The 26,167-nt window shown below is 37.6% G+C and overlaps 9 protein-coding genes, 1 long non-coding RNA gene and 1 other non-coding gene across 12 annotated transcripts in view; 6 read left to right on the forward strand and 5 right to left on the reverse strand.

Annotated features, from left to right (window-relative positions):
- The window catches only part of LOC104755962 (dihomomethionine N-hydroxylase), a 14,771-nt gene extending 14,230 nt beyond the window's left edge, over nt 1-541 (forward strand). The window contains exon 4 of the mRNA XM_019238755.1: nt 20-541. Coding sequence (XP_019094300.1) covers nt 20-357 — 338 coding nt within the window. The 3' untranslated portion in view covers nt 358-541. The remainder of the gene's footprint in view (nt 1-19) is intronic.
- LOC104755963 (metacaspase-8-like) lies at nt 2,263-3,874 on the reverse strand. The gene is made up of 2 exons (XM_010478451.1): nt 3,490-3,874; nt 2,263-3,186 (listed from the first exon to the last, which is right to left on the reverse strand). The coding sequence occupies exons 1-2, from the start codon at nt 3,836-3,838 to the stop codon at nt 2,405-2,407; spliced, it is 1,131 nt and encodes a 376-aa protein (XP_010476753.1). The 5' UTR covers nt 3,839-3,874; the 3' UTR covers nt 2,263-2,404.
- LOC104755964 (mediator of RNA polymerase II transcription subunit 22b-like) lies at nt 5,796-7,166 on the forward strand. The gene is made up of 3 exons (XM_010478452.2): nt 5,796-6,104; nt 6,291-6,356; nt 6,768-7,166. The coding sequence occupies exons 1-3, from the start codon at nt 5,850-5,852 to the stop codon at nt 6,999-7,001; spliced, it is 555 nt and encodes a 184-aa protein (XP_010476754.1). The 5' UTR covers nt 5,796-5,849; the 3' UTR covers nt 7,002-7,166.
- LOC104755965 (serine/threonine-protein kinase RHS3-like) lies at nt 7,396-9,434 on the forward strand. Its single transcript, XM_010478453.1, has 3 exons — nt 7,396-7,491; nt 7,732-8,348; nt 8,443-9,434. Exons 1-3 carry the CDS (start codon nt 7,453-7,455, stop codon nt 9,296-9,298), a joined length of 1,512 nt encoding a protein of 503 aa, XP_010476755.1. The 5' UTR covers nt 7,396-7,452; the 3' UTR covers nt 9,299-9,434.
- LOC104755966 (putative rRNA methylase YtqB) lies at nt 9,606-11,225 on the forward strand. The gene is made up of 6 exons (XM_010478454.1): nt 9,606-9,837; nt 9,941-10,004; nt 10,220-10,415; nt 10,513-10,586; nt 10,699-10,854; nt 10,980-11,225. The coding sequence occupies exons 1-6, from the start codon at nt 9,663-9,665 to the stop codon at nt 11,110-11,112; spliced, it is 798 nt and encodes a 265-aa protein (XP_010476756.1). The 5' UTR covers nt 9,606-9,662; the 3' UTR covers nt 11,113-11,225.
- TRNAR-CCG lies at nt 11,340-11,412 on the reverse strand. The gene has a single exon. It is a non-coding gene; the product is annotated as a tRNA-Arg (tRNA).
- On the reverse strand, nt 11,542-14,663 carry LOC104755967 (thiosulfate/3-mercaptopyruvate sulfurtransferase 2). Of its 2 annotated transcripts, XM_010478455.2 has the most exons (12): nt 14,406-14,663; nt 13,927-14,115; nt 13,753-13,812; nt 13,531-13,593; nt 13,148-13,272; nt 12,876-13,038; nt 12,700-12,759; nt 12,394-12,452; nt 12,198-12,279; nt 12,052-12,115; nt 11,915-11,982; nt 11,542-11,829 (listed from the first exon to the last, which is right to left on the reverse strand). In XM_010478455.2, exons 1-12 carry the CDS (start codon nt 14,508-14,510, stop codon nt 11,725-11,727), a joined length of 1,143 nt encoding a protein of 380 aa, XP_010476757.1. In that variant the 5' UTR covers nt 14,511-14,663; the 3' UTR covers nt 11,542-11,724. The 2 variants fall into 2 exon arrangements, with proteins under 2 accessions (XP_010476757.1, XP_010476758.1); XM_010478456.1 differs by lacking the exons at nt 13,927-14,115; nt 14,406-14,663 and having other exon boundaries at nt 13,144-13,272; nt 13,753-13,805.
- LOC104755968 (proteasome subunit alpha type-2-A) lies at nt 14,792-17,801 on the forward strand. Its single transcript, XM_010478457.1, has 12 exons — nt 14,792-14,942; nt 15,185-15,251; nt 15,357-15,433; nt 15,528-15,592; nt 15,780-15,826; nt 15,924-15,999; nt 16,139-16,206; nt 16,458-16,527; nt 16,805-16,890; nt 17,072-17,134; nt 17,405-17,470; nt 17,570-17,801. Exons 2-12 carry the CDS (start codon nt 15,211-15,213, stop codon nt 17,616-17,618), a joined length of 708 nt encoding a protein of 235 aa, XP_010476759.1. The 5' UTR covers nt 14,792-14,942; nt 15,185-15,210; the 3' UTR covers nt 17,619-17,801.
- LOC104759248 (pentatricopeptide repeat-containing protein At3g24000, mitochondrial-like) lies at nt 17,887-21,279 on the reverse strand. Its single transcript, XM_010482197.2, has one exon. It carries the CDS (start codon nt 20,894-20,896, stop codon nt 18,083-18,085), a length of 2,814 nt encoding a protein of 937 aa, XP_010480499.2. The 5' UTR covers nt 20,897-21,279; the 3' UTR covers nt 17,887-18,082.
- LOC104755970 lies at nt 21,521-22,875 on the forward strand. Its single transcript, XR_762260.2, has 5 exons — nt 21,521-21,632; nt 22,183-22,246; nt 22,341-22,439; nt 22,572-22,662; nt 22,783-22,875. It is a non-coding gene; the product is annotated as an uncharacterized LOC104755970 (long non-coding RNA).
- On the reverse strand, nt 21,931-23,392 carry LOC104755969 (myb-related protein Myb4). Its single transcript, XM_010478458.2, has 3 exons — nt 23,067-23,392; nt 22,850-22,979; nt 21,931-22,765 (listed from the first exon to the last, which is right to left on the reverse strand). Exons 1-3 carry the CDS (start codon nt 23,203-23,205, stop codon nt 22,168-22,170), a joined length of 867 nt encoding a protein of 288 aa, XP_010476760.1. The 5' UTR covers nt 23,206-23,392; the 3' UTR covers nt 21,931-22,167.

The raw sequence follows: 26,167 nt of genomic DNA on the forward strand, positions 1-26,167 counted from the left end.
GTATGCCGCCCTGGACTAGGCCGGAACCCTAAAATATGGAAAGATCCATTGGTATACAAACCGGAGCGTCACCTCCAAGGAGACGGAATCACAAAAGAGGTTACTCTGGTGGAAACGGAGATGCGTTTTGTCTCGTTTAGCACTGGTCGACGTGGTTGCATCGGTGTTAAAGTCGGGACTGTCATGATGGTTATGATGTTGGCTAGGTTTCTTCAAGGGTTTAACTGGAAACTCCATCAAGATTTTGGACCGTTAAACCTCGAGGAAGATGATGCATTATTGCTTATGGCTAAACCTCTTCTATTGTCCGTTGAGCCACGCTTGGCACCAAACCTTTATCCAAAATTCCGTCCTTAGGAAGAAAAAAGTAAGATTGTGTGAAAATAAAATAAGAAAACAAAGAAGAATCAAACAAGACCCCTTGTTTTTTTTTCTCTGTTATGTTGCTTAGTTGTCCAATGTTGTTTACTGTCGATCTTCGTTTGTTGTTATCTTTTTTCTTGTTATATCTGTCACTTCATAATAAATATGCGATCAAACATTCTAAGTAGAATAGTTATACCTTAATTACGAGGTTAATGATGGTCGATCGTGTTTAATTGGAATATTGTTAGTCCACCACGACGACTGAAACGACGTGAAAAACTAGATCCGGGATGGAGAAGGGGCGGTGGTGGACGCCATTCGGGAAAGCCTCCTACATTTTAAATCATGCCCACTATACTTTGGATTCCCTATACTTTCTTATAAGCCAACTTTTAACTCTCTTTTTGGTATCATCTCATTGGACTTATTTCAGACAAACTCGTTACACTCGCACATGATTACACGGGAAACAGTTTCACCAGCTTGAATCTCGTTCAATTCATAAACTTGTGTAATCCCATCTCCAACTGAGACCACTCAACCAATCTCATTCACTTAAAAATCCGCATATAGGTTCCTAATTCGACTTTCAAATAAGATTATAGTACTGTGAGAACGTTTACATGGGTGGAGATCTCACCAAAAATATCTCATCAGTAAAAAGATATTACTTTTTATCATAATATTATTATGGAACTAAATTTTAAGCAATAAATAGAGATGCACTACAAATATCTGGAAATTTTTTATTATTATTTTAATAGTGAAAACCTTGTTCAGGGGATGCTGATCTGAAGTTCGTCTAAATCCTCAGACAAAACAAAAGGTCACTTATAAGTAATTCCTTAAGTAGATAATATAGTAATATACTAATATATTGGGGACATGACGACAACAAAACTCACTTAAAAGTAAAAGTAATATTGGGGACATGACACCAGCACTGTCATCGTTCCACATTACCAGTATAAACGGGTCGACCTACCAAGACATTCATATAGAATCTATCATAGATATTACGTTTACTAATAAGTCTAAAAAGTCTAAAATTGCGGAAAATATACATAATACTGTATATTTCTGTTTACCAAATTATAATTCGTTTTGTCATATATTTCTCATTTAACCGTCTTTTAATTGACTAAAATATTTTAACAAATTAAAAATTTTTTGGTTATGTTTTACACAATTTTTAATAAACTAGATTGTGGAATAATTTAGTTAGAATTCACCTTCTATGTTGTATAGACAGATGACACTGATAGAGAGCTAGCGAAGAATACTCAAAAACTTCAAAAGAATAGCTATAAGTTACAAAATGAATCGCATCAAAGCTAATATTATATATTTTTCCCCATGTAAAAACAAGAGATGGAACTAAGGTTATAACAGTCAGACTCAACTCCACCACCGTACCTAATGGGATGCGACACTTTGAAGGCCAGTTCATCTCTATGGTACATCAAATTATATATGAAACAAAAAAACGTGGTTACCAACCCAAAGGCATTCTCACAACATGTACCATCAATCCATCATCTCAGCCTCGTTCCCACAACTATCACACCACAATACATGAACCATATCATCACCCTATGACGATGTTCAAGGTTGTATACTATAATGGGTAGAGTTTTATCGAAAGGCCCAGTAACCCAAATGCCGACGAGTTGAATGAAGACGGAGATTCGCCGTTTGGTCCGTGTTTTTGTTTTCCTTGGCTTATTAGCTCATTGTTAACGATACATAAAAATTGGGTGATCTGACATAACAGTAGTTGTTATTTAAATTAGAGGTAAGCACGTCACCATTATATGAATTCCATATGCGGAATATTGAAATAATCGTCGTGACTAAGTTATTTATTTTTTATTTTTTTTCATTAATTTAGTTAACATATTGTACATTACTTGAATCACAAGTCACTTAGGGCTTAGTCAAACCCACCAACAAAAAAAAACATTTATATCAAAAATCTTAAATTACAAAAGAAGAAACCATAAAACCAAAATTCTCTGATGAACCTGTTGTGTATGTTTTAGCATATAAATGGTTTATTAACATAACGGTCATGACAATACAAACCTGGCCGTTGACTAAACCTATGTCTCTTGAGAATCTCCCTAGCTCTCATAACCAGTTTTTTGTTCGTGATCTTCTTGTCCTTTCTCGTCTCCGACAGTATCGTCTGAATCGCATCACTGAATGCTCCATAAGCTTTCCCGGTTCTTGTCACATAAACATCCTCTGATTTCTCATTTGTTTGGCATCCACTTAACAGAATACCATTGTCAGCAAATACTTTTGTTTTTGGTTTTGTGCCTTCAGAATCAACTGCTGCATTGACCTCGCAGTTTCCTATCTCACGTACACTTCTGTCACGACTCATGCTTGAGTCTTCACCAAATAATTTAGCAAGTGTCTGTCTGATTCTCCCAGATTGGATATTAGTTTTCCCGGTTTTTTGCTTGAGAAGACTTACGTAAATATGGAAAGGTATATATCTTGTTTTTACATCAAAGGTTTCATCGGTCTCTAATTCTAACTGTCCGGCAAAGCTTTCTTGGCCACCGCCACGGTCTGTCGTCTGAGATTTTGAGACTCCACAGATAGCAAAAAAACTCGTCAGAATGCTAAGAAGGTAGTCAACAATCCCATGTTTTGGTGGATCCTCATGGTTTTCCTCGATCGGCTTCACATGGCTTTCCCCGATCTGCTCCTTTACTTCCTCGATGAGACCACCACTATGACAAGAGTCCGAGATTATCGTCAGTTGACAACCTTTTTTGACCTTTGCAACCATACTTCTAAATTCATCGTCTACACACACATTTATGCCAAAACAAAACAAAATGATCAGTAAAAACCCTGAAAAATAATCCAAAACACCAATATTGATTCAGAAACGCAATTAAATCGAAATTGCAAAACAAAAACGTATCCGCTCTGTTTCAAGAACCAGAGCCCTCTGTTTCAAGAAACAGAGTCCTCTGTTTTCTTAATCGATTGCATAAGGCTATGTTTTAACTACGAATTTTTTTTATGAATGGTTATATAGTCGAACAAAGAAACATGAAATTTACGAGAAAAAAAAAAATGAAGGTTACTACTATGATATTATACCCCTGATAAGATTCATATCGGAAGGAGTGATACACTCGTCAAACCCGGTAGAGTCGCCTGATTCTATATCAGGAGGCGGAAGTCTCGTGCCATGTCCACTGTAATGGAAGACCAGAAAGTCACCAGATTTCCCGAAGTCGATGAGTTCTTCCAAATGGTGGCGGATGTTCTTGCCTGTGGGTTGGATGCAGGATTTGTCCGTGTCGATCAGTACTGTGATGTCCTTGTTGGCGAATCCGTAACGTTCGATTAAGCATTTCTTCATCCGACGGACGTCGTTGACGCATCCACGCAACTCCACCGCTGTTCCTGGATAGTTGATTCCTATCAATAGCGCTTTCTTCGCCATTGACGAAGTACAAGTCTTCTCTTTTGCTTTTTTTTTTTTTTTTTTTTTTTTTTTTTTTTTTCTTTTTTTCTTATATGAATTGTATTGTTATACACTTTGATTTTATTTTTAAACGAAAGAGTTTAGCATTTAAAACTACCACGAAAGTTCTGATACAGACCTTACATTCTTGACTGTTATATTGCCTTTTTTCTATTCCTAGAACCTTTGTGGGGGTGCTGTTTGTTAATGGCCTTTTTTACGTCTCATTCTTTATATTTTTTTTTCTTGGTCTTTCTTTTTTTTTGTTGGCGGCTATTTCATTGGTCTTTCTTATACCGGATACTAATAACTCGTTTTAGTCTTTATCTTAGAAACATGAGAGCCATTAAGCTAATCATTTGAAATAATACTCTACTAGTGGTCAATAAGGAATTATATGGTTAGGTTTTGAGTTATTTTAAAATTGAGTTTGCGTATCTAGTTGACAAAACAAAAACAAAAAAAAAGGTTGGCACTATCTTACTAATTAGTTTTCCCCATGTGGTTGTGTTTGTGTATCTAAGGTCAATAATTCAATTCCATGTTTAGAAAACTAAGTTTATGCTCCTTTTAATTAACGTTTGGATTGTGTACACACTAATTTCCTAGCTTATGCTACTATTTCTTTATCTTATGCTACTATTTCTTTATGTTTTGCAGTTTTGCAAAACAAACTCAAAAAAACCAAGACTCTTCGAAAACCCTAGCCGCTAGAGAGAGAAAGAGAGAGAGAGGGAAAGTCGCCGGCTTCGTTCCGCCTCTCCGGTTGCCCTTCCGGCGCCAGAAAGGGCTCCGTCCTCCTTTGTTGTCTTCTCCCGCTTCTTGTCTTCTTCTCGCTGGCGGTTGGGTGCCTCTCGATGGTGGTGGTTCCGGAGATATCTCGGCGAGTGAAGCGAAGTTTCCGTGGTGGTGGTTACTAGTGAAGGCTCTGGTGCGATGTTGGAGGACAGCGTCGACTCTATGGCCAGATCTGGCGAATCTGGGTTGGCGACTTTGTTTGCTGGTTCCGGCGGTTTGTTGGCTTCGGTGAGCAATGAGAGATGAAGCTTCTCTTCGACGAGCTTCTGCGGTTGGGTTTGGGTTCTTATTCAGATCCGACCTCTCATTCCAGCCACAGCGGTGTCTTGCAGCAAGGAGCGGTTTGTTTTAGTTTCAATCCGGCCAAGGAGTGTGCCTTGTAAAACGACGGAAGTGATGTAGTTTCTTGTTCTTGCACTGTGAGGTGATGATATGCTATTATGTGTTCTCAATTTTTAATCTTTTGAAGATTAGCATTCTGGTTGTTATTTGGTTAGTTCGGAGAAGCAGCTATTTCGTCGGTTTTGCCTCACGACTCTTGGTCGGGTCAGTCGGATGTATTGTCCGTTTTTAGGTTTAGGACCGGAACAGTGAAAGCCGGAGAGACCAAGCTCTTCTAATGATGCGCCTTTGGTTATTGAAGCTATTGGGACAAGTTCTACATGTCAATCAAGAGGTTCTCATAGTTGGGATTTGATCATTTTCAGTAGTAGTTTTTTTTGTTTTCTCTGTGTTAGTATTTGTTTTCGTGTCATTAGATTAATTTAGGTGGTTTAAGAGATGATTTTATATCGAGTCGTGGTGTGTTATCTATCTCACCATGGTTAAAAAAATGCAATGGTTCTCGATTAGGTAGCGTTGAATCCGCCTAGTGTTCCAGGGTTGTACTTGATCAACTATTGCATTTCTTTTGGTCCAAGTCTCTAGAGGTGAATATAATGTGCTTTTGATTTTTGTTGTAATACTTTGATTAATGGAAAATTGTTGTTGAGAAAGAAAAAAAAACTCAAAAAACCAAGATGAGACATTTCCAGTAAATAGCAAAACACTATCGGAATAATGTATAAAGCCCAATAATTAAGACGGCCCAATGATACTTTCAGGCCTCGTTAAATTTAATGATTTTCTCCGTCCGTACAACTTAAAACGTGCGTAGCCTTCTTCTTTTGTTTCTCTGCAAGAACCAGTGGCGATGATGAACATAGGCGCTGGTCCCGGTGGCGGTATGGCCCGATACGTATACGTCGATATGGCCGGATACGTCAGTATGACCGGATACGGAGGAATGGCCGGATACGGCGGAGGAAGCGGATACGGCGGAGGAAGCGGACCAACGGTCGCAGCAGCCGCCGCTGCATTAGAGAAGCAAAAGGTGTTGTTACAGAGAGTAGAGACTGACATCACATCCGTCGTCCATAACTTCACTCAAATCGTCGATGACTCGAGGGTTTGTGATCTGATTTCGATTTTTTTTTTTTACTTATTAGTATTGGATTCAGAATTCAATCTCTGGAGCATAGATTTCGATTGGAGATAACCGTTTTTTGGAAATCTGTTTTACAAAAAAAAAAAAAAATCTTTAGATTTTGGTTCTCAGTTCACTGAAGGTGAAGAACGTTTTGGTTTTGTGTAGGTGAGTGTTCCACCGGTAAAGAACTCTCAAGAAGCAAACATGATGGAGATTCGAGCGTCAAGATTGGTAAAAATTTGATGTCTTTTTTTAACTTAAGGATGATGCGATTAGGTTTTAAGGTTTAAGGTAGTATTTGGGATTTGAAGCTCACAGGTGCAAAAAAGTGTTAGAATCCAGAGCTTACATGTCACGAGAATGAGTCTCCAAAATCTAATCTTAGTTTTGGTTTACAACTTGGGTTTGTCAAGAGTGGTTAAATTGATGTCTTTTAACTTAGGAAGATGCAATTAGGGTTTAAAGCTTTAAGGCAGTACTTGGGGATCTGAATGAATCCAGAGCTCACATTTCACTAATAGGTCTCCAGAATCTAATCTTAGTTGTAGTTTTGGTTTTCAACTGGGTTTGTTTTGGTAGCTTATTATGTATTGCCATCATTTTGTTTGTTAACTGAGTTCTTTTACTAATGATGATGAACAGGTTCAAGCAGCTGATTCTCTTTTAAAACTCGTATCGGAACTGAAGCAAACAGCAATTTGTTCAGGATTTGCATCACTAAACGATCATGTAGAACAAAGAATTGAAGAGTTTGATCAAGAGGCCGAGAAGACTAATCGATTGTTGGCTGTAATAGCCGATAATGCATCTTCCAGTCTTAAAGAGCTCGAGTCTCACTATTACTCTTCTGCTCAGAGATTGACTCTAGACATATAAAGGGGTTTCTGTATCTAATCCGGGGAAAATAGCAATTGTATGATGATCTTCTAACTTCTATATAGCCAAAACTTTGTAGGCTTCTTTGTCGGAACAAAATGTGATATAAATGGGCATTTAACTTTTGAACCTAAGTGTTTTTTTAATCCAAGAGATATTTTCTTCCCTGCACCATCTCCATAACCCACTTCCTCAGCAATTCATAAAATACAATTGTCTCCACTCGTTAATTTTCACTTCTTAATTCCCAATAATATAATGTACGACGTGCACACCTATCTTGGTAGGCAGATGAAGCGTTATTATATACGTGACAACAAGTAATGTCGAAATTTGATTGATAAAAAACGTAGTCAACTCGACATTGATGCTTTAAGACAAGATTCTTGTTTTCTTTCTTCTTCTGTACGTGGAAAAGAGGACACTCTTGATCTAGTTTTACTCGCTGGCGATGTTATTGAAACCCGGGAATAAGCTTGTCTCGCCAGAGGTAAAAATTTAATTAAAACATCTATAATTCTCATCACTTTGGATAAAGAAAGTGTTTAGGATATACCTATTTAGATAAGGGTTAGGAATATATTGTACTTATCTAGTTATCTTGAACCGTGTATATTTATATGTTTCGGAATTGTGACGGTGTGACCTAATAACACAATATATACAAAGCTTTTCCTTGATTCGTTCTACTTTACAGAACCCTATGAAATCGTCTTATGTTCGTTTGCAGAAGAGTCATCATCCTGACGACTCTGCCTCATGCTCATCAAACCATAAATCTCAACAACGACAACCACGTAAAGATAAGCAGAAGCAGATTGATCAAAACACAAAGAAGATTGAAGAAGATATAATAACAACAGACCCGAATCCATTCGTCAGCAATCACAACAGTAACATGATCTCGCGAAGCAACAGCATGGGAAGCACATCCACTGATAACTCCTCTAAGCCTCACACAGGAGGAGATATTAGGTGGGACGCAGTGAACTCCCTGAAATCGAGAGGAATAAAGCTGGGAATCAACGATTTTCGCGTATTGAAGCGGCTAGGTTATGGAGATATAGGAAGTGTATATCTTGTTGAACTCAAAGGAGCAAACCCTACGACGTATTTCGCGATGAAAGTAATGGATAAGGCATCTCTTGTGAGCAGGAACAAGCTGTTGAGAGCTCAGACGGAGAGAGAGATCTTATCTCAGCTTGATCATCCTTTCTTGCCGACTCTTTACGCTCACTTCGAGACTGATAAATTCTATTGCTTGGTCATGGAGTTTTGTAGCGGTGGCAATCTCTATTCCTTGAGACAGAAGCAACCTAACAAGTGTTTCACAGAAGACGCTGCAAGGTTAGTAGTATACAAAACAGAGTATAGAAACAGAGAGATAACATTAATTAACTATATATAATTAAGGGTTTGGTTTTGTTGCTTATAATTACAGGTTCTTTGCATCAGAAGTGTTATTAGCATTAGAGTATCTACACATGCTCGGAATCGTATACCGAGATCTAAAGCCAGAGAACGTTCTTGTTCGTGACGACGGTCACATTATGCTCTCCGATTTCGATTTATCCCTCCGTTGTTCAGTCAATCCAACACTTGTGAAATCTTTCAACGGAGGAGGAACCACCGGAATCATTGACAACGATGCGGCGGTTCAAGGATGTTACCAACCGTCCACATTCTTCCCAAGAATGCGTCAATCCTCGAAGAAAAACCGAAAATCCAAATCCGATTTCGACGGATCATTACCAGAACTCATGGCAGAACCGGCAGACGTGAAGTCAATGTCTTTTGTCGGAACACACGAGTATTTAGCGCCGGAGATTATCAAAAACGAAGGTCACGGGAGCGCCGTAGATTGGTGGACGTTCGGTATCTTCATCTACGAGCTTCTCCACGGAGCGACACCTTTTAAAGGACAAGGAAACAAAGCTACGCTTTATAACGTAATAGGACAACCTCTGAGATTCCCGGAATATTCTCAGGTGAGTTCTACGGCGAAGGATTTGATCAAAGGTTTGTTGGTAAAAGAGCCGCAAAACAGAATCGCTTATAAACGAGGCGCGACGGAGATCAAGCAACACCCTTTCTTTGAAGGCGTGAACTGGGCGTTGATCCGTGGAGAAACGCCGCCGCATATGCCGGAGCCGGTGGATTTCTCGTGCTATATGAAGAAAGAGAAGGAGTCTTTGCCGGCGTTTACGGACGTGGCCGCTGAAGTTAAGAAGAGCAAGATGTGTAATGAAGCTAAGAGCGGTAGTGATCCTGATTACATTGTTTTTGAGTATTTTTAGTCATCACCACGTTTAAAATACTTTTTCTTTCCGCTTTTAGAATTCTATGGTTTGTGTACCCTATTTTTTATTCAAACTGTCAATATTTATTTTTTTTTCGATTTTTGTATCTTTTCATTTTGGATATAGGAACATGATAAAGTAACATCACAACAAAATAGAATTTGCTTGCTTCATTTGTAGTGTGCTAAAGGACGTCGTGTTCCATTTTCGTTTTTTTGAGATATAATTATTGGGCCGGAGATAAAGCCCACTATTTAATTTTTCTTAGGAAAATATATAATCCTAGTTTTTTAAGTGCAAGAGCAGATCGATCGAAGCTTTTGTTGTTTAATGGCGGCTGGCTGGGTTCTTTAAAGCAGAGATGTCAATGTTATCCTCGACGTTGGCGCGCTCTTACTCGATTCCTTTCCGCAAAACACTAATGTCCTTAGATTTTCGAATTGCAATGCGACGAAACCCTTTTACCAGAATTCGATGTTCTCGTGTAGCTGCTTTCAGCTCGTCTCCTTCGCATTCACCAAATTTTCCGATTCCAGGTTAATATTTGATACCTGTAACTGATTTTTGAAAGAAATTGAGAAGCTAAGGATCGTGATTAGCGTTTATGTGCCTAAAGTTCCGTCTTTTATTCGTCTTCAGGGCTAGAAGATGTTTTTATTGGTTATCTCTTTGGAAGGAAGAAGGCAACAGAAGTAGCTCATGTGTGAGTACTTTTAAAGTCAGAAACTTGAACTAATCCTGTCTTCACATTTAAAGCTTTCAGATTTGATGTCAATTAATTAGCTTTAATCTTGGAGCTTTAGAAAAGCTGTCTCTGGATTAAAGAATGAATCTTTGGATCTTAGTGTTAAGGATAATGTCGTCGATGCATTAAAATTTGTTTTATAATATCACTGGTGATTGTTTGTTACCTTTCAGTGTGTGGGAGAAGGTAATCCAAAAGGGGGATATGGTCATTGATGCTACATGCGGAAACGGGAATGATACTTTAGCAATGTTGAAGATGGTTATGGATGATTCTATTTCTGGTGGCTGTGTTTATGCAATGGACATTCAAAAAGATGCCATTCAGAGCACTTCCTCTTTGCTGGATCAAACCCTTGGTTCAAAAGAGGTTAGATGATTACCGAAGCTTGTTTCCATTGCGGGGTGTATGGTTCTTACTTCTTACTAATATGGAACCTTGTTCCATTTCTGCTGAAGTAATGCAGAAGGACTGCGTCAAACTCTTTAACATCTGCCATAGTAAAATGGAAGAGATTGTCTCTGAAAACTCCCGTGTGAGGTACAGTGTAAATTTGGTGACCTGATGCAACATTTTTTGATGAATCCTCATCAACAGTTTCCTCGCTTTAGTAAGCTGCTTGAGAGGTCGAAATTTTTTCTGTTGATGTTAGGATGGTTGCATTCAATCTCGGGTATCTTCCAGGTGGCAACAAGTCGATAATCACGGTCTCAGGTACAACATTATTGGCATTGAAGGCTTCTGAGAGAATCTTAATGCCTGGTGGCCTCATTAGCTTGGTTGTTTACATTGGCCATCCTGGTGGAAGGTAATAACTAATAAGTAACTGCTGGCTAAAGGTTTCTCTGATAATCTAATAAGACGATATTTTTAGTTTTGTAACATAGTTTGATAATGATCCATCTTCTTGTTGTGAATTGGTTTGTTGTTCAGGGAAGAGTTAGAAGTGGTAGAAGCTTTTGGGTCGAGTTTACCGGTCAGTGATTGGGTCTGCTGCAAATTACAAATGCTGAACCGACCGTTAGCTCCGGTTCTTGTTTTCATGTTCAAAAGAGAACTAAAATGATTATTCAGATCCACAGAAGCTTTGTATGCATCACCATTCTCACTTGTACATGATAATGATATGTTTTTGATTTTATGTTTTTGATGCTTAAATCTGAGAGATCATTTTGCTGATACTGTATGTCAATCTATTTTACCTTCGTTTTTGACATCTTCAAAATCTGTTTATGGGAAAGTGAAAACGATGAGGCAAAAATAAAAATGCAAAAAGCCAAAAACAACAAAAAACGACCACGGTGGGACTCGAACCCACAATCTCCCGCTCCGGAGGCGAGCGCCTTATCCATTAGGCCACGCGGTCCTTTTGGTTGTTAACTACATTTAGGTATATATAACTTTTAATCTTACTCACTGCATAGTCCGCACAACTACCAAAACTGAAATTTCATAAACTGTGTGACAGACAACAAGAACATGGTTGAGAGAAACATTTTTCCTGGTTGTTCAAAGGAATTCTTATTAATCTTCACTGAGATGAATCCAAACTCAATAATCCTCAAGTATATAGAATTGTAGATACAACCCTTAATTCTTGGCTAAACTTTAACACAGAAAAATAGATTGAACCAAGCTAGGCTTGTGACTGATCCCTGTAGCTTCTTCTTGGACTTATTCATGAAGAAGAAGAACCCACCATGGGCAAGTTTGATTCGGTTGCCCATTCAGTCCAAGACCCATCATAGATCGGGACATCGGCTTTACCCAAACGATGAAATCCCTGACGAGTAAAAAAGGAGTAATCAGTCTCAGATTTTTATCATATCATAGTAAATGAGTAAATTCTAACATCATCATTTTGTTACCATTGCCAAAACACAAGCTGTCACACCGGTTCCACATGAGGCCATGATTGGACTGTCTAGTGAAATGCCTGCAGATAAACGGTTAAGTAATCGCTTAAAAGTTAAAACAGCTGCTTAGGTAATGCTTTTTATATTACCTTCTTGTTCAAACCTCTTCTTAAGCTCCTCCGCTGGTAACACTGTTTGAGAGGAATCAAACATCTGCAAAAAGAAATATATTATCATTTTCTATGGTGTCAAAACAAATATAACAGCAAGTCCTTCAAGTTAGACGGTTGCTTACGTCGGGAAAAGGGACACACTTGCTACCAGGTATATGACCGCTCGGTATTCCCTTGCGAGGTTCTGGAGCAGTACCGTCAAATCTGTCAAACAGAGTAAATTCTATATCAAATGCTATAAGCAGAACCAAATTCAAATCATTAGCATATTATATAGTGAAACTCAATCCAGACTTAAGCAATGACTTACAAACATACCTAGCTTTTGCACGCGCATCTATGTGCTGATAAGTCTTATCCTCCATGTTTTCCTTTACCTGTCAATTATCCAATTAGCTTTGGTAATCTTACTAGCGAACTATCTACAGACTTTAAACCTATTTATGACAGAAGTGGCATCTTTGAAGACAAACTAGTCTACTACTAGGCCCCTCCGCTTCAATACCACCAAGGATTTGATTTGCGGAACAATAAACCAGGTGATTATGGGAAAAAATGAATTGAATAGCATCATCTCAAGTTCATCAAATTTCAAAGAAAAAAAACTGTTTAGGAAACGCTAACCTGATCAAGTCCCCATACAAGATGCGACTGGAACTTCGTCTGAAAAGTTATTGGAGTAATCTGTGCAACCAGCAAAGATGTGGATAAACCATAAGTAGCAGGTAAACCAACTAACTATGCAATTTCAAAGATACATGCAGATTGGCAAAAACTATTCTATGAATGAACAAACTCACCGTTTGTCCTTGATATATTTTCTCTACAGCGTCATTTGCTAGACTGGATTTCAAAATGGCATCACTTGAGGCACTGGATTCAACGTCATAACCTGAAGCACGCCATTTTGGCAAGCCTCCATCAAGTACCCATACTTTTTCATGTCCAAAGACTCTAAACATCCTGTTTTTAAGTTTTAACAAAAGGCGTACACATTAATTTGATAATACCTAAGAGAACATATTTAGCAAAGATTAACAAAGCTCAGGGACATATGAGATCCATAACTCACCACCATACACGAGCTGCACTAAAGAGCCCCTTTCCATCATATACAACCACGCCATCTTTGTTCTCGATTCCAAGAGCTGAACAGCCAGCAGAGAAAGCTTCCTCAGATGGTAGCATGTGTGGTAACTGACATAAGGCACATAGACACACACAATATATAGGCTTGTCAAAGCTTTAATGGGAAAATTTCTCAATATTCACAAACAAATAACACAGCATAGAGCCTAGGTTTTGTTGCTAGAGAAACAACAATATCCTCGATATGGCTTCAATGAAGGGATACTTACTGATAAGATCTCAATTATACATAAAAGTGATGGCAGTATGAAGTCAATAAGTTAACAATAACATCTTCTCCTAATGAAAAGGGACAGGGATTCTCACGTTTGTTTTTCGATCTGATATTCCATCCAAATCAAAGAAGAGAGCACCTGGAATATGAGCAACCTGTAGAAGAGGATAACATACAAGCCAATCAACAAAAAAGCCGTATACTAACTCTAATGCAGAGTTTTCCTTTCCATACAAAACTTTCATAGTGCTCATCCAGAACAACGGCTAAAAGCTTGTTTACTTAGTAATCTACAAAACTGTACATATTCTCACTTGATACTCTTGGACTGGATTTCTTTGCTCATGTGGCATGTACCATGAGGCATCCAAAACCTGACCAGGAAACAACCAAGTTACATAAGAGTCATGGCGGAAAAATTCTTGACAAAGTCTAAAGACACAACAAATGCAAAATCTGAGATTAAAAATTCAAAGAATGGCGGTTACCTTTATATCAGCGCCTCTAAGATTAGCATGGAGCCAATCAACAGACACAACAGGTTCATTGGAAGATATGGATGATGTGGCGTAATTAGCTTTTGGCTCAGTTCCAGTAGAAGCCATAACTCGACTAACGTGAGTAGATGATTTAGAAGTTGAATAGGCAGAGTGTAACTGTGAGCTGAATGCTTTCTTCTGCAATAATAAGGATTCAGCTCAACCAACATAACAAAAAAAATAAAAGTCCAAACTTTGGTTACAACAATTCAACAAAGTGAAAGAAAAAAAAAACACAAATTCGAGTCATTAAACACAGACATCATCGGATAATTTATTCTACACAGTTAACTACAACTCCCTATGTGAAAAGCCCACTAGTAGTAGCCAATTACAAGACTAGGATCAGAGACCAGAAGTGAGAACAACGATGAAAGGAAACGTAAGCTGAGAGAGAAGGATGGAAAATTAAATTGATAACAACTTACGTTTAGAAAGGTTGCAAATTTAGGGGTCCGAAGAGGAGATAGAGAAGGATTAATGAGGCAGCGACGAGCAACCAATAAAGATCTTGAGTAAAGGGTAGAAGCCATATATATCACCTCGAAAATACCATCTACTGTATAGATAAAAAAACGTTGTTGAGTTTACTGTTCAGAAGATTCCCCAAGCTCGCAACTTTGTTCTTAACGATGCTGCTTCTACTCCCCACCACTGATCAGGAGTCAGGAGGACTAAAGACTGTGTTTGGTACTTTGGTTACAGAAAATCGCGTTTGCGTTCTCTTTATCAAACGCTTGCGTTTTTTGCTTTTTTTTTTTGCGTTTTAAGTTTTATATTAAAACGCAGTCGTTTTGGCTTTACTTCCCCTGTTCCCCATTCTTCTTCCAAAAGAAAAAAAAAAATCGTAAAATCTCACTTCAACCTTCTCTGCACGAAACCTAAAAAGCTTATTTATTTTCACCTCTTTCTCTCTCTGCAACTTAATCGCTTCGTCGATCTCGATTCTCAAGCTCAAGCTCAAGGTAAGCTAGTCTCTTCATAGTGGTAGTTCCTGTTTGCAGATTCGTATCGATCTCGAAAGTCCCATTCTTTTAATTTCTAGGAGTTTTTTTAAGAGTCTGATGTGAGTATATTTAGGTAACGGGACCTGAATCGTTTGATCCCGGTGACTTCGAAACCCTAATTTTCGTTGGGGTTTAGAATCACGAGTCCAATTTTTATGAAATATTCTTTGCAATAAACTGATCTCACTCGTCTTTCACAGCTTTTCGCGGATTTGATTAAGGAGCTATGGGGGATAGTCAGTACTCATTTTCACTCACCACTTTCAGGTACCAACTTAGTTTAATCAATTCATTCACGTTCGTGTCTTCCGAGCTTTTTCGTGTTAGTTTAAGCTGTGACTAATTTGTGATGTGGCTATGAATGAAACACAGCCCATCTGGGAAGCTGGTTCAGATAGAGCATGCCCTTACTGCTGTGGGATCAGGCCAAACATCTTTGGGGATTAAAGGTTTGACAATGACATGATGAAGTTCTAATTGATCTAAGAAAGTTTTTAGTTTTCTTCTGATAACTGTTTTTGTTTGTTTGTTTGTTTACTGCAGCTTCCAATGGAGTTGTCATTGCAACCGAAAAGAAATTGCCTTCTATTTTGGTTGATGAAGCATCTGTAAGTTTATAATCTTCCTTCCTAATCATTATATGGTAGACTTAACTTGCCTGTGGGAATTAAGAGGATTGGATCGTTTTTAAGAAATAAGTTTTTTTTTGTATTGTTGCCTGATGGTCATGCTTTCTTAGATTTGCGTAATCCAGTCAACATTTCTGACGTTAGTTTTCTCTTCTGCCTGTTTCAGGTTCAAAAAATTCAGCACTTGACTCCTAATATTGGAGTTGTTTACAGGTTTTTCTCCTCGCCTATGTTAAGATTTTTATATGTTATTGGTTTTGATTTTATAGCTTGGCTGCTAACTTTTTTTTTGCATTTTTCTTCTATGAAGTGGCATGGGTCCTGATTTTCGAGTTCTTGTTAGGAAGAGTAGGAAACAGGCTGAGCAATATCTCCGTCTTTACAAAGTAATCATATCTCTCTTTTCCTCAAAATTTCTTGTATTCCTTGCTAAATGTGATATGGTTTCTGTTATTTTCCTCCGTGAATGTTTATTTTCCTGTCAATTCAGTTGCTTTATCATCTAAGGAAGCTTTCTTGTTGCAGGAACCCATCCCTGTTACCCAACTTGTAAGGGAAACGGCTACTGTTATGCAAGAGTTTACTCAATCGGGGTAAGTGTTATGTTTACTTTAAACTATAAAATACAACCTCATATGTCACATGTTTACTTCTTCCTATATTCCCAATATGTTTGATTGAACTGAATTATTTTCTCAGAAAAAAAGCAATTATCAAGTGCGTAGCTTTGCACTTGCAATTTGAGATTTGATCATTGACTTGGCGTGAAATAATGCTGCTTTAGCAAATTTGTACCCACCATATATCCTGTTTCTATTTTTTTTTTACCTTCTCTTGTTAACAGTGGTGTTAGACCTTTCGGAGTTTCCCTGCTTGTGGCTGGATATGATGACAAGGGTCCACAACTGTATCAGGTATTTCGTCCTCAGTACATCTGTCAGTTTATTGAAAACAGTCGAGTCTTGCAATCTTCATACCTCAATTTCCGTTCTTTTCAGTGCTGAAAAACTTAACTTAGAGAAACTTGTAGCTTTGTAAGATACCTTTGGCATTATCCTGTTACGATAATTTACCACCTTATATTTCTGTCTAAACCGAATTACCATTCATCTTGAGATTATAACCTGAGAATTAAACTTTGCTTTCCTTACTCAGGGTCTAATTCTTCTATACTTTTTGTTCTTATGCTAGGTGGATCCATCTGGCTCTTATTTCTCTTGGAAAGCTTCAGCCATGGGAAAAAACGTTTCGAACGCAAAAACATTCCTTGAGAAAAGGTAATAGTGTTTACTATTTGTTGATATCCAAAGATGGTAGATACGTGAAACATTCTATAACCAGTTAACTAATCTTAAATTTTACTTTTGTTAGTCAAATTTCGTTTGTTTGGCTCCTGTCGTAACAGGAAAGCACTCCTCTTTCGCTGACCAACCTTAACCAACCACAAATTTCTTGCAGGTACACAGAAGACATGGAACTTGATGATGCCATTCACACAGCGATATTGACATTGAAAGAAGGGTAAGTATAGATCTTTGAATTCAAGATCACTAATCATTCATTAGTAGAAAGAAACTAGTCTTGTGGCTGTGAGATTACCTAACCCATAGCACTGTCGTTTATAATGAAAGCACAGGATTAAAAGCACTTGTATTCTTGTAGTAAACCTTCAGCTATTTCTGATGATGGTGTACACGCACACACACTCACAGTACATGTGTAGCTTTAAGCTTTTTACACTGTGCCAACAAGCCTTCACCTCATTTGTTTTTTTGCTTTTGCTTTTGGTAGCTTTGAAGGAGAGATCTCAAGCAAAAATATTGAAATTGGCAAAATCGGTGCTGACAAAGTTTTCAGGTACCCATTTTGTTTAAAATCAAGAATCTTTATTGCCGCTGGTGATGTTTAAATGGAATGTGCTTAATACTCAATTGTTCTTTTTTGGGATTAATGCAGGGTACTAACACCAGCGGAGATCGATGATTACCTTGCTGAAGTTGAATAACTTCCCGCATAGTCTAGCAATGAACATGCGTTTAAGACCTGATTTTCGTGGCATTTGCTGAGTCTTAAGGAGTTGTCTTTTTCTGTAAAACTTTGGATCTTTAAATAGTATGTTGCTGAACTCAAGCTGAGTGTCTTTCTTATGATTCAATAACTAATGAAATCCGTTTTTTCTTCTCACTCATTGAAGGTTTTTAGAGAAATATTTTGAAGTAGTCTTATCGTATCAGTCAATGAACTGGTCGCATGGCAACTTTTTCACCTCCAAATCGAGAAACCAATTCTATTCCATTCCGTACAACAGAGTTAACTGTCTACAAACAAAATTAGGCATCCCTTTGAGGAAAAATTCCAAAGTCACAGAGTAATGTAACAAAACTATTGAAACCCAAAACCGTATCCAAAGAATCCTATAATGAAACTGTCAGCTAGCTACTGTACAGCGTAATCGAGCTTCCTCTTCTTTCACCAATAATCCTTACAAGAACACAACCCACTCTCAAAATGGTGAAACCTATACTGATCTCTCAACACGATTCTACGTCCGATGACTCTACTAACAAACTTGTACACAGAGTGACAATCACTGCATATGCGAAGGTTCTTAAAGATTCTAAGTGTGGAACCTTCAGGAGTAGTCATCAACGCATAAGCTAGAGCGAGTCTTTCGCTGTGATTCCAAAGATTGTGCTCTTTCTGTTCTTCATCTGTGTCTTGCAGAGCCTGACTAGTATCTGCAACATACCCAGATTCTTTGATCAGCTTCTTGATGTCTTCTAGCTTCGCGTATATCTCCAATGTTTGCGGATGAGTTCTGTCTCCAATACCAAACGAACTCACTCTGTCTTTTAGCTTTACCCAACTGCAAGCTTGTTTCTTCGTGATGTTCTTGAAACCCATTTGCTTTCTCACATTCTCCACGTCTTCCCATCTACCTGTTGTTGCAAACATATTTGAGGACAGGACATAAACAGAATCATCCTCTGGTTCTAGCTTCGAGAGATTTTCTGCTGCTTTTCTTCCACGGTCTAGATCCCCATAAATTTTGCAGGAGGCTAACAGACTACGCCACACGAGGTCGTTTGGTTTCATTGGCATTTTAGATATAAAGCTTTCTGCTTCAGCTAACCTCCCTGATCTTCCAAGAAGATCAATTACACAGATGCAATGTTCAATCGCCGGTTTTAAACCGAAATCTTTAGCAATCATGTCATAGTACGCAAGGCCTTGGTTTACTAACCCTCCGTGGCTGCACGCTGTAAGAAGAGAGACAAATGTGACATGACCCGGCTTGATTCCCAATTCAAGCATCTCATGGAAAGTCTCACAAACTTCCTCAAAGCACCCATGTCTCCCAAAAGCTGATATTAATATGTTCCACGAAGGGAGTGATCGATTGACTGATGGAGGAAGCATTTTCACAACTTCCCCTATTTCCCCGCATTTGCTATACATGTCTGCAGCAGCGTTAAAGATGAAGCAATCTTGTTCAAACCCGAGTTTTACAGCTAAACCATGAAGTTGTTGGCCTTCTTCTAGGACCGCTAGCTTCGCAGCAGCAGAAAGTCCCTCAGAGAAACTAAAATGGTCTAGACTCAAACCAAATCTTCTCATTTTTGATACAAGTTTTAGCACCTCTTCTCCATGACCATGATGAGCATTTGCCGCAAGCATAGCATTCCACGTGATGATATTCCTATTATCTAATCCGTTAAATAGGTCCTGACTCGAGCTCAAATCACCACATTTTGCATACATAGTGATAAGCGAGTTTTTCACGTGTTCATCCGATTCAAATCCAGCAGAAACTATGTAGGCGTGTAATGGCTTCCCCCGTTCAAGCAAATCACCGGGCATTAAACAAGCACCAAGAACACTTACCACTGTGATATAATTTGCAGGAACACCTTCCAACCTCATAGTTCGAAAAGCGGCTAGTGCCTTGTCGGGATCTTCACTCTCAGCATAGCCACCAATAAGAGCATTCCAAGCTACTTCATCTCGTCTAGGCATATGTACTAGTACCCGTCTGGATTCGCTCATCTCGCCCATCTTTCCGTACATAGAAACCAATGCATTACCAATAATCTGATTTTCAAATAAACCGGTGACCTCTACAAGCCCATGAAGGATCCTGCCCTTATCGAGAAATTCGGAACTAAAGCAAGCAGCCAATGCGCTTGTAAAACTCACATAGTTCACTGATTTTCTAGTTCTTATCATTGAACAAAGAAGTCCTAAAGCATCTAAGCTCCTCCCATCCTCGACAAAACAAGCCATCAAAGAGTTCCATGAGATCAGATCTTTAGTGGGCATTAGTTGGAACACCAACTCTGCCTCTTCTGATCTTCCAGCGCCTGCGTACATTCTCAAAAGAGTATTGCACACACAAACAACCGAACTGAATCCCATTTTAACCACCAAACCATGAATTCCTCTACCCCATTTTTGGTGATCTACATGACCCAAAACTGATAACAGAGTAGACACAGTGGTGGAGTTCACTTCATCATGAAAGCGACGCATTGAATTGAAAATCCTAAATGATTCCTCGAAATGACCATTTTGTGCATACGCCCCAGCAATCGAATTCCATGAAATAGTGTCATGTTCGGACATTTGATCAAAAATGTAATTTGCATACTCTACATTTCCCAGATTACCAAACATAGATATGAGAGAATTCTCCACAGCCAGCTTACTCTCCAGTCCCGATTTGATAACCTGTCCGACAAGTTGACGACCCAAGGATTCATCTTTAAGCAATCCGCAGGAACTGATTACCAAAGACATGGAATTCTCATTACACCCAACTCCTTCTCCTCTCATACCTTTATATATATCAATGACTTCCTCTGGCTCACCTTTATCCGAGAAACCAACCATCAGTGAAGTCCAAGACACCACGTTTCGGTCAGGCATCTCCTCAAAGACCTTTTTCGAACACGAAACCAATCCATAAACCCCATAAAGATGCAAAATAGCTGTACTCACATAAACGTCAGACAACAAACCAGACTTAGCCACAAAGCCGTGAACTTGAACCCCTTCTCTAAACATAGAACCTGAACGACCACAAGCTGTTACTAAACTAGCAATCACAAAGCTACTCGGCTTAATACCAATATCACACATCTTCCGGAAAAATCCCATTCCTTCCAAATACAATCCAACACGGACTAGCCCCGACATCATGGTATTCCAAGAAACTTCATTTCTCACAGGCATTTCATCGAACAGGTAACGTGCAGGTTTGACTCGACCAAACTTCATATACATATTAATCAAAGTGTTGGTGTGAAGCACACTCAGACGAACCAATCCCTTGACACAAAGCGCATGGACAGCTCTTCCCGTAGATTCTCTACTGATTTGAGAGAAACCAATTTGATCAAAACAAGATAATTCCGGGTTCCAATGGTCTGATAGCGAGAAACATCGACTCAATCTTGTAACTTTTTTTACTTCTTCTTCTTCTCCTTCTTCCACCCTTTCCAAACATTGCAATGTCGAGAATCGTCGCGTCTTCGAATGGCGGGAGACAAACCCACTAAGGAAACGAGTTTCGCCGCCCTGAAAAGACAGGACTTTGCGTCCCCAGCTGGCCAGCTCTAATTCGTCGGTGTTTCTCAACGGTGGTTCCCCGGAAAAGATCAATGATTTTAAAGAAACCTCCAAACAAACAAAAAAAGACTGCTCTTTTGAGGAAAAAAGAAAACCAAACCGGAGAGGCATACCAGAAAACGCAATTAATGGACCATATTTAACCGGTTTTTACCGGTTTATGAAAGAAACTAAAAAGTCATAATTTCGATATGAGTCCCGTACTAATTCTTTTCTTTCGTATATGACCCCAATTGTTTTATCTTGCACAAGTAGACCCTCTGCACGTCACTGTGCTCGATAGAGAGGATCTGGATTGATTGCAAAGTCATTAGGTCTCTCTCTGTGACTCTGTCTCACTCGCTACGACAAATGGAAGAAGAAAGATTGAAAATTTCTCAGCTTTTTGTGGGTAAGTTCTCTGAATCGTTTGTAATCTTACTTCATCTTGGCACATGGTTGTAAAATTCAGACGTAGCGTAAGTGAATTCAACTTCTACAGAAACAAACAAATTATAATAATAAAAACGGTTCCTTTGAAACTCAGCATTTGCAATTTGCAGCAGCTGTTGTGCGAATGAGTCAATCGATGATTGAAAGTGAAATTTTCTAATCTATTTTGGAAAAGGACTTGTGACTTCTTTGGTTTGTTCGTATTTAGAAAATTCTTAGCTGCTGAATCAATTTTTGGAAGAGAATAACAACTAAAATTTCTCATCTGTGACTGTCACCTTTCCATTTCTAGATGGTTGTTGTTAGCTTGTGATCACTTACAAAACAAAGCAATCATTTCTACGTTTCTTTGCTATTTGCTACTACATTGCGCCTAACTGATCTTGTTTTATCTACTAAAAATGCCAAGATTTTAGCTCTTTTTTGTAGTAGTAGTAGTAGTAGATCTTCATTGAGGAGGATAGTAATAATAAATTGACTTGCTTTTTATGGCTTCATTGATGTATCAGGAGTTCGTAACCTTTCAAAAGTGATGATGATGATGATGAAGAAGATGAGTCTTCTCCGTCTCTGGTGCCCTGTTCTTCATGCTGTTGGTTATTGTTTTCTTCTAACCCGAGTTCGCTTTCCAAGTGCTTGAACCATTTCTCGATTTCATCTTCTTCAGACTCTTGAGGAGCCTTTGACTGACTCCAACTGTTCTCAGCTTGTTGGAATGAGTCTGAACCATCTATGAAACTCCACATGTCGAGATCTAACTCAAAAGGTATCTCCAGCAGCTCTGGTTTGTCTACCTCTTGTAACATCCCTGTAAAGTCGCTGTATGTTTGGATATGATCAAACGCTTGACTCATCATCTGTGTGTCATCTTCTTCTCTGCTTGAAATGTTGGAACCAGCAAAGGAAGACATAGAAGCATTAGGGGATGACTCTTGAGAGGTCTCTTCTTCGTTCAGAGAACCTTTTGAACCCGCTTCTTCGGTATTAAGGTTAGTAGTGTCCGAGCTTAATCTTTTCTTGAGATGTGTATGCCATACGTTCTTGATCTCATTGTCTGTTCTTCCTGGAAGTTTAGAAGCAATCTTTGACCACCTGTACCGAAAATGCAGGAAACCAAGTGTCAAAATTGAAACTTTCGAGTCACACAAGGTATGAACAAGAAGATAGAACACATACTTGTTCCCAAAGCTCTGGTGAAGTTTAATGATGGTTTCTTCTTCCTCTGCGCTGAAATTGCCACGTTTCACATCAGGTCTGAGGTAATTAATCCATCGTAGACGACAACTCTTGCCACACCTTAACAATCCTTCATTGTGTTTGCATGCATAGATAGAATCAGAACCAGAAGATTAGAAAATCTAAAGAAATAGGATTTTAAAGATCGCCAACTTACCAGCTTGTTTTGGGAGAGATCTCCAGTTCTCATGACCACACTTGTGAATGAAAGAGATGAGCTTTAAGTCTTCATCGTGGCTCCATGGTCCTCTCTTCACTTTGGTTTTGTCACAACATGGCGCTCTTCCTTTGCCCATTATCTCTCTCCTCTCTCCTCTCTATCTTTCTCTCTCTATCACACTTTTGAGATTCCCTTTTACCAATCTAATTGGTCTTATGTGTATTTATACATGAGAAGTGGTGTGTGATCCTGACACTGAGAAAGATGTTATAAACAAAAGACATTGACAATTGTCAAATCAGATTTGTTGAAGTTAAAAACTTGTCTATATTGTGGATGAGTACCTGGCAATATTCCATCCTTTTATAATCATATAACTTCCCAATATGCATATGTCAAAAATAAATAATTATTATTATTTGGGATATGTTACCAACTATCTCCTATATATATTAATTGGGAAATATTTTGGTCAAAAAAACTGATGTGTCAGTACTACAGAGCTCCAAAGCCAATTTGAGTTTAACTCTTACTTTACCACATTATTTATATTAATTTACCATCAAAATGATTTAATTTCTACCAATTTTTTATTAAATTATGTAAATCACAAAATCAATTTAATATAAATAACATCTTCATCACTAAAATTAATATATATGTCAAAAATTAATATATAAATAATTTAATTGGTTATTGTTATCACATATATTTTTTTATTATCTAAATCATTACGTTTGTAATTCAATATTTTATATTTAAATATCTATTTTGACAAGACTAAAAAAACGTTTGGACTTTTTACTTGATCAAATATTGACAGCTTTTTTAAGAAGACACGATAGATTTTCGCTTAAATAATTTTAAAATATTATACAAATAAAAATAACAATTAATCCTGCTTAAAGTGCATGTCTACTAACTAGTACATTATACAGTACATATATGAAACATGTTTGACACTTAAACATGGAGTCTCACGTATTTTGTTCAATGTGAAACCTATAAGAATGGCCTCTGACAATTAACTAAGTTTGTACTGCTGCAAACATGCGTAGCTTGTTAGTTATACTAGCTCATTTATAATAACTTTGAGATTTTTGACTGATAAATATGGATCATTAAGTCTCATATGAGTCAAAAACAGATTTGTAACTTTACCAACTTTTGAAAAACGGCCAAAGAAAGTTTGATAAGCGGAAACTTGATGAAATAAAACTTGACTTGTAAATGTTTATTCTTTGCACTTTAAGTTATTAATCTACCAAACAAGACGTAAGGATGTTATATATACCTTACGACTGCCATTTCTCATATCAGAAAATATATTTCAAAAATGAGTTTGTCTGGTTAGGGTTTAAGAATCGTGGAAGGATAAATAAAATCGTCTACAACCATATATTACATATACATATCATCAAATCATGCTAATAAGAGAACATTTAATTAGAAAAGTTGTACATATATAGAAGATATATTTTAGAGAAATAGATAGGCATGGGTCCTAAACTCCTTATCTCGTAACTATAACCCTTTAACATGGGTAACTTTTCTTTGTTTTCTTTGAATACAATTATCAAATTACCTTCCATTTACTTTATACACACATAACATTTTCTGACGTTCTATCTCATTCTTCTTTCTTTTTCTTCAATTAACCAATTTACATATCTCTCAATATACACTCATATTGTTAACCAAAAACTATAACATTTGTATATTTATTGTTAAATGGTGTTGACTTGTACATTTTGACTACTTTAACTTTTTTTGTTCTTTGAATACTTTAATTAACTTTAATTTACACTCAAAGGTTTTGGCCATATATAGTAATATATTAACCTAAACTCTAAAGATACAACGACACTACTAATAAATTTTAGTTACGTTCATCAATCTATAGAAACATAACCGAATCAATCACAGTTTGTTTTCACCTCCCATATATAGGGAGTTGAGTTTAAGTAATTGAGCTTCTATTTAATAGGATGATCTATATTCATAAGAGCAATACCAAACAAGATATGACGATCGAAACTCATGCTTACATTAAATGATGTGTTGAATAATTGACATCGATGCTATTTTCGCTACATAAATTTATAACTCAATTACCAGAAACAACAACAGGTTTTGTTCTCACATGCATCATGCATGTCTTGTACCTGTATAATTTTGTCTTTAAACTTAATTTATTTAACCAAAAACTTAATTAATGTTGATGGATCAATCCTGTAATCCAATCATTTGTCTTTAGTTTGTGACGAAGTTATAAATAGTATTATTTTTACGAAAACAGCATTATAGATTTACAGTGCATGCATCTTTAATAAAGTTATAATATAGGTTTCTTTTGTTTGGTGAACAACTTACGAAAAATGTTATTTTAAGTTCGAACCAATTAGGTGCATGCCACCGGATATAAATAAAAGGTTTTAGTAAACGAGGTTGAAAAAAAGTGAAAGAAAGTTGAAATATCCCAGTCGATGACGAAAAAATAAACTGGAATTTGCATGACGAAAGCACACGTGTTGCTATTGGCATGCCTTTTTTTTCTAGTCTTCGATTTTGTTCGGCCGCCCGTTTTCTTAAGGAATAAAATACCAAATAGCAGTAACCTTTTCTTGTTGGGTTAATTAAGGTGTGACTCACTAAGCCGCGTTCAATTTCAGTGTAGTACCGCTAACCAGCAACAAGGAATCTCGAACGTTTTTATAATAATGAAATTGGTTTCTAAGGCAATATCTTACCGCAAAAGGGTAGACTAAGACATTGTAAAATTGTGGTGCACCAATGAATTCTATGTCAACTGAGTTTTGGAATAGTGGTGGGCTTAGATCTTTCTAAGAAAATGGGCAGTCTGATTTTTCCTAGCTCAGGCTGCTCAGCTAACTATTCATTCATTTTTTAATTGTTGTCTGACCACACCGTTTATATGGGGGAGATTAGATATATTGGATGCACGCATGCACCAACTATATTTTTCTCTATTGATCGCAACGTCAGTTTTTTTAATTATTATTATTTCTATAACATAGATTAAATATTACAGTTGATAGTTTAAAAGTGCTGCATATATAGAGGATGTTCTAGTTTGG

Source organism: Camelina sativa, chromosome 17 (genome assembly GCF_000633955.1).
Source record: "Camelina sativa cultivar DH55 chromosome 17, Cs, whole genome shotgun sequence".
NCBI lineage: Eukaryota > Viridiplantae > Streptophyta > Magnoliopsida > Brassicales > Brassicaceae > Camelina > Camelina sativa.

Bases quoted from the DNA above. Each gene is read 5' to 3' on its own strand.
- LOC104755967 (XM_010478455.2), bottom strand. From the start codon at position 14,510: ATGGCTTCTACCCTTTACTCAAGATCTTTATTGGTTGCTCGTCGCTGC. The intron at 12,760-12,875 runs GTGAGTTTGTTC...CTGGTTGCACAG, and splicing joins AAATATATCAAGGACAAACG to ATTACTCCAATAACTTTTCA. The intron at 12,116-12,197 runs GTAAGCAACCGT...TTCTTTTTGCAG, and splicing joins AGTGTGTCCCTTTTCCCGAC to ATGTTTGATTCCTCTCAAAC.
- LOC104755969 (XM_010478458.2), bottom strand. From the start codon at position 23,205: ATGGGCAAAGGAAGAGCGCCATGTTGTGACAAAACCAAAGTGAAGAGA. The intron at 22,980-23,066 runs GTAAGTTGGCGA...AACACAATGAAG, and splicing joins ATCTCTCCCAAAACAAGCTG to GATTGTTAAGGTGTGGCAAG. The intron at 22,766-22,849 runs GTATGTGTTCTA...TTTTCGGTACAG, and splicing joins CACCAGAGCTTTGGGAACAA to GTGGTCAAAGATTGCTTCTA.
- LOC104759248 (XM_010482197.2), bottom strand. From the start codon at position 20,896: ATGTATATGAAGTTTGGTCGAGTCAAACCTGCACGTTACCTGTTCGAT.
- LOC104755963 (XM_010478451.1), bottom strand. From the start codon at position 3,838: ATGGCGAAGAAAGCGCTATTGATAGGAATCAACTATCCAGGAACAGCG. The intron at 3,187-3,489 runs GTATAATATCAT...ATGTGTGTGTAG, and splicing joins CGATATGAATCTTATCAGGG to ACGATGAATTTAGAAGTATG.
- LOC104755968 (XM_010478457.1), top strand. From the start codon at position 15,211: ATGGGGGATAGTCAGTACTCATTTTCACTCACCACTTTCAG. The intron at 15,252-15,356 runs GTACCAACTTAG...AATGAAACACAG, and splicing joins TTTTCACTCACCACTTTCAG to CCCATCTGGGAAGCTGGTTC. The intron at 16,528-16,804 runs GTATTTCGTCCT...TTCTTATGCTAG, and splicing joins AGGGTCCACAACTGTATCAG to GTGGATCCATCTGGCTCTTA.
- LOC104755965 (XM_010478453.1), top strand. From the start codon at position 7,453: ATGTTATTGAAACCCGGGAATAAGCTTGTCTCGCCAGAG. The intron at 7,492-7,731 runs GTAAAAATTTAA...GTTCGTTTGCAG, and splicing joins ATAAGCTTGTCTCGCCAGAG to AAGAGTCATCATCCTGACGA. The intron at 8,349-8,442 runs GTTAGTAGTATA...TTATAATTACAG, and splicing joins TTCACAGAAGACGCTGCAAG to GTTCTTTGCATCAGAAGTGT.
- LOC104755966 (XM_010478454.1), top strand. From the start codon at position 9,663: ATGTCAATGTTATCCTCGACGTTGGCGCGCTCTTACTCGATTCCTTTC. The intron at 9,838-9,940 runs GTTAATATTTGA...ATTCGTCTTCAG, and splicing joins ACCAAATTTTCCGATTCCAG to GGCTAGAAGATGTTTTTATT. The intron at 10,005-10,219 runs GTGAGTACTTTT...GTTACCTTTCAG, and splicing joins GCAACAGAAGTAGCTCATGT to TGTGTGGGAGAAGGTAATCC.
- LOC104755964 (XM_010478452.2), top strand. From the start codon at position 5,850: ATGATGAACATAGGCGCTGGTCCCGGTGGCGGTATGGCCCGATACGTA. The intron at 6,105-6,290 runs GTTTGTGATCTG...GGTTTTGTGTAG, and splicing joins AAATCGTCGATGACTCGAGG to GTGAGTGTTCCACCGGTAAA. The intron at 6,357-6,767 runs GTAAAAATTTGA...GATGATGAACAG, and splicing joins AGATTCGAGCGTCAAGATTG to GTTCAAGCAGCTGATTCTCT.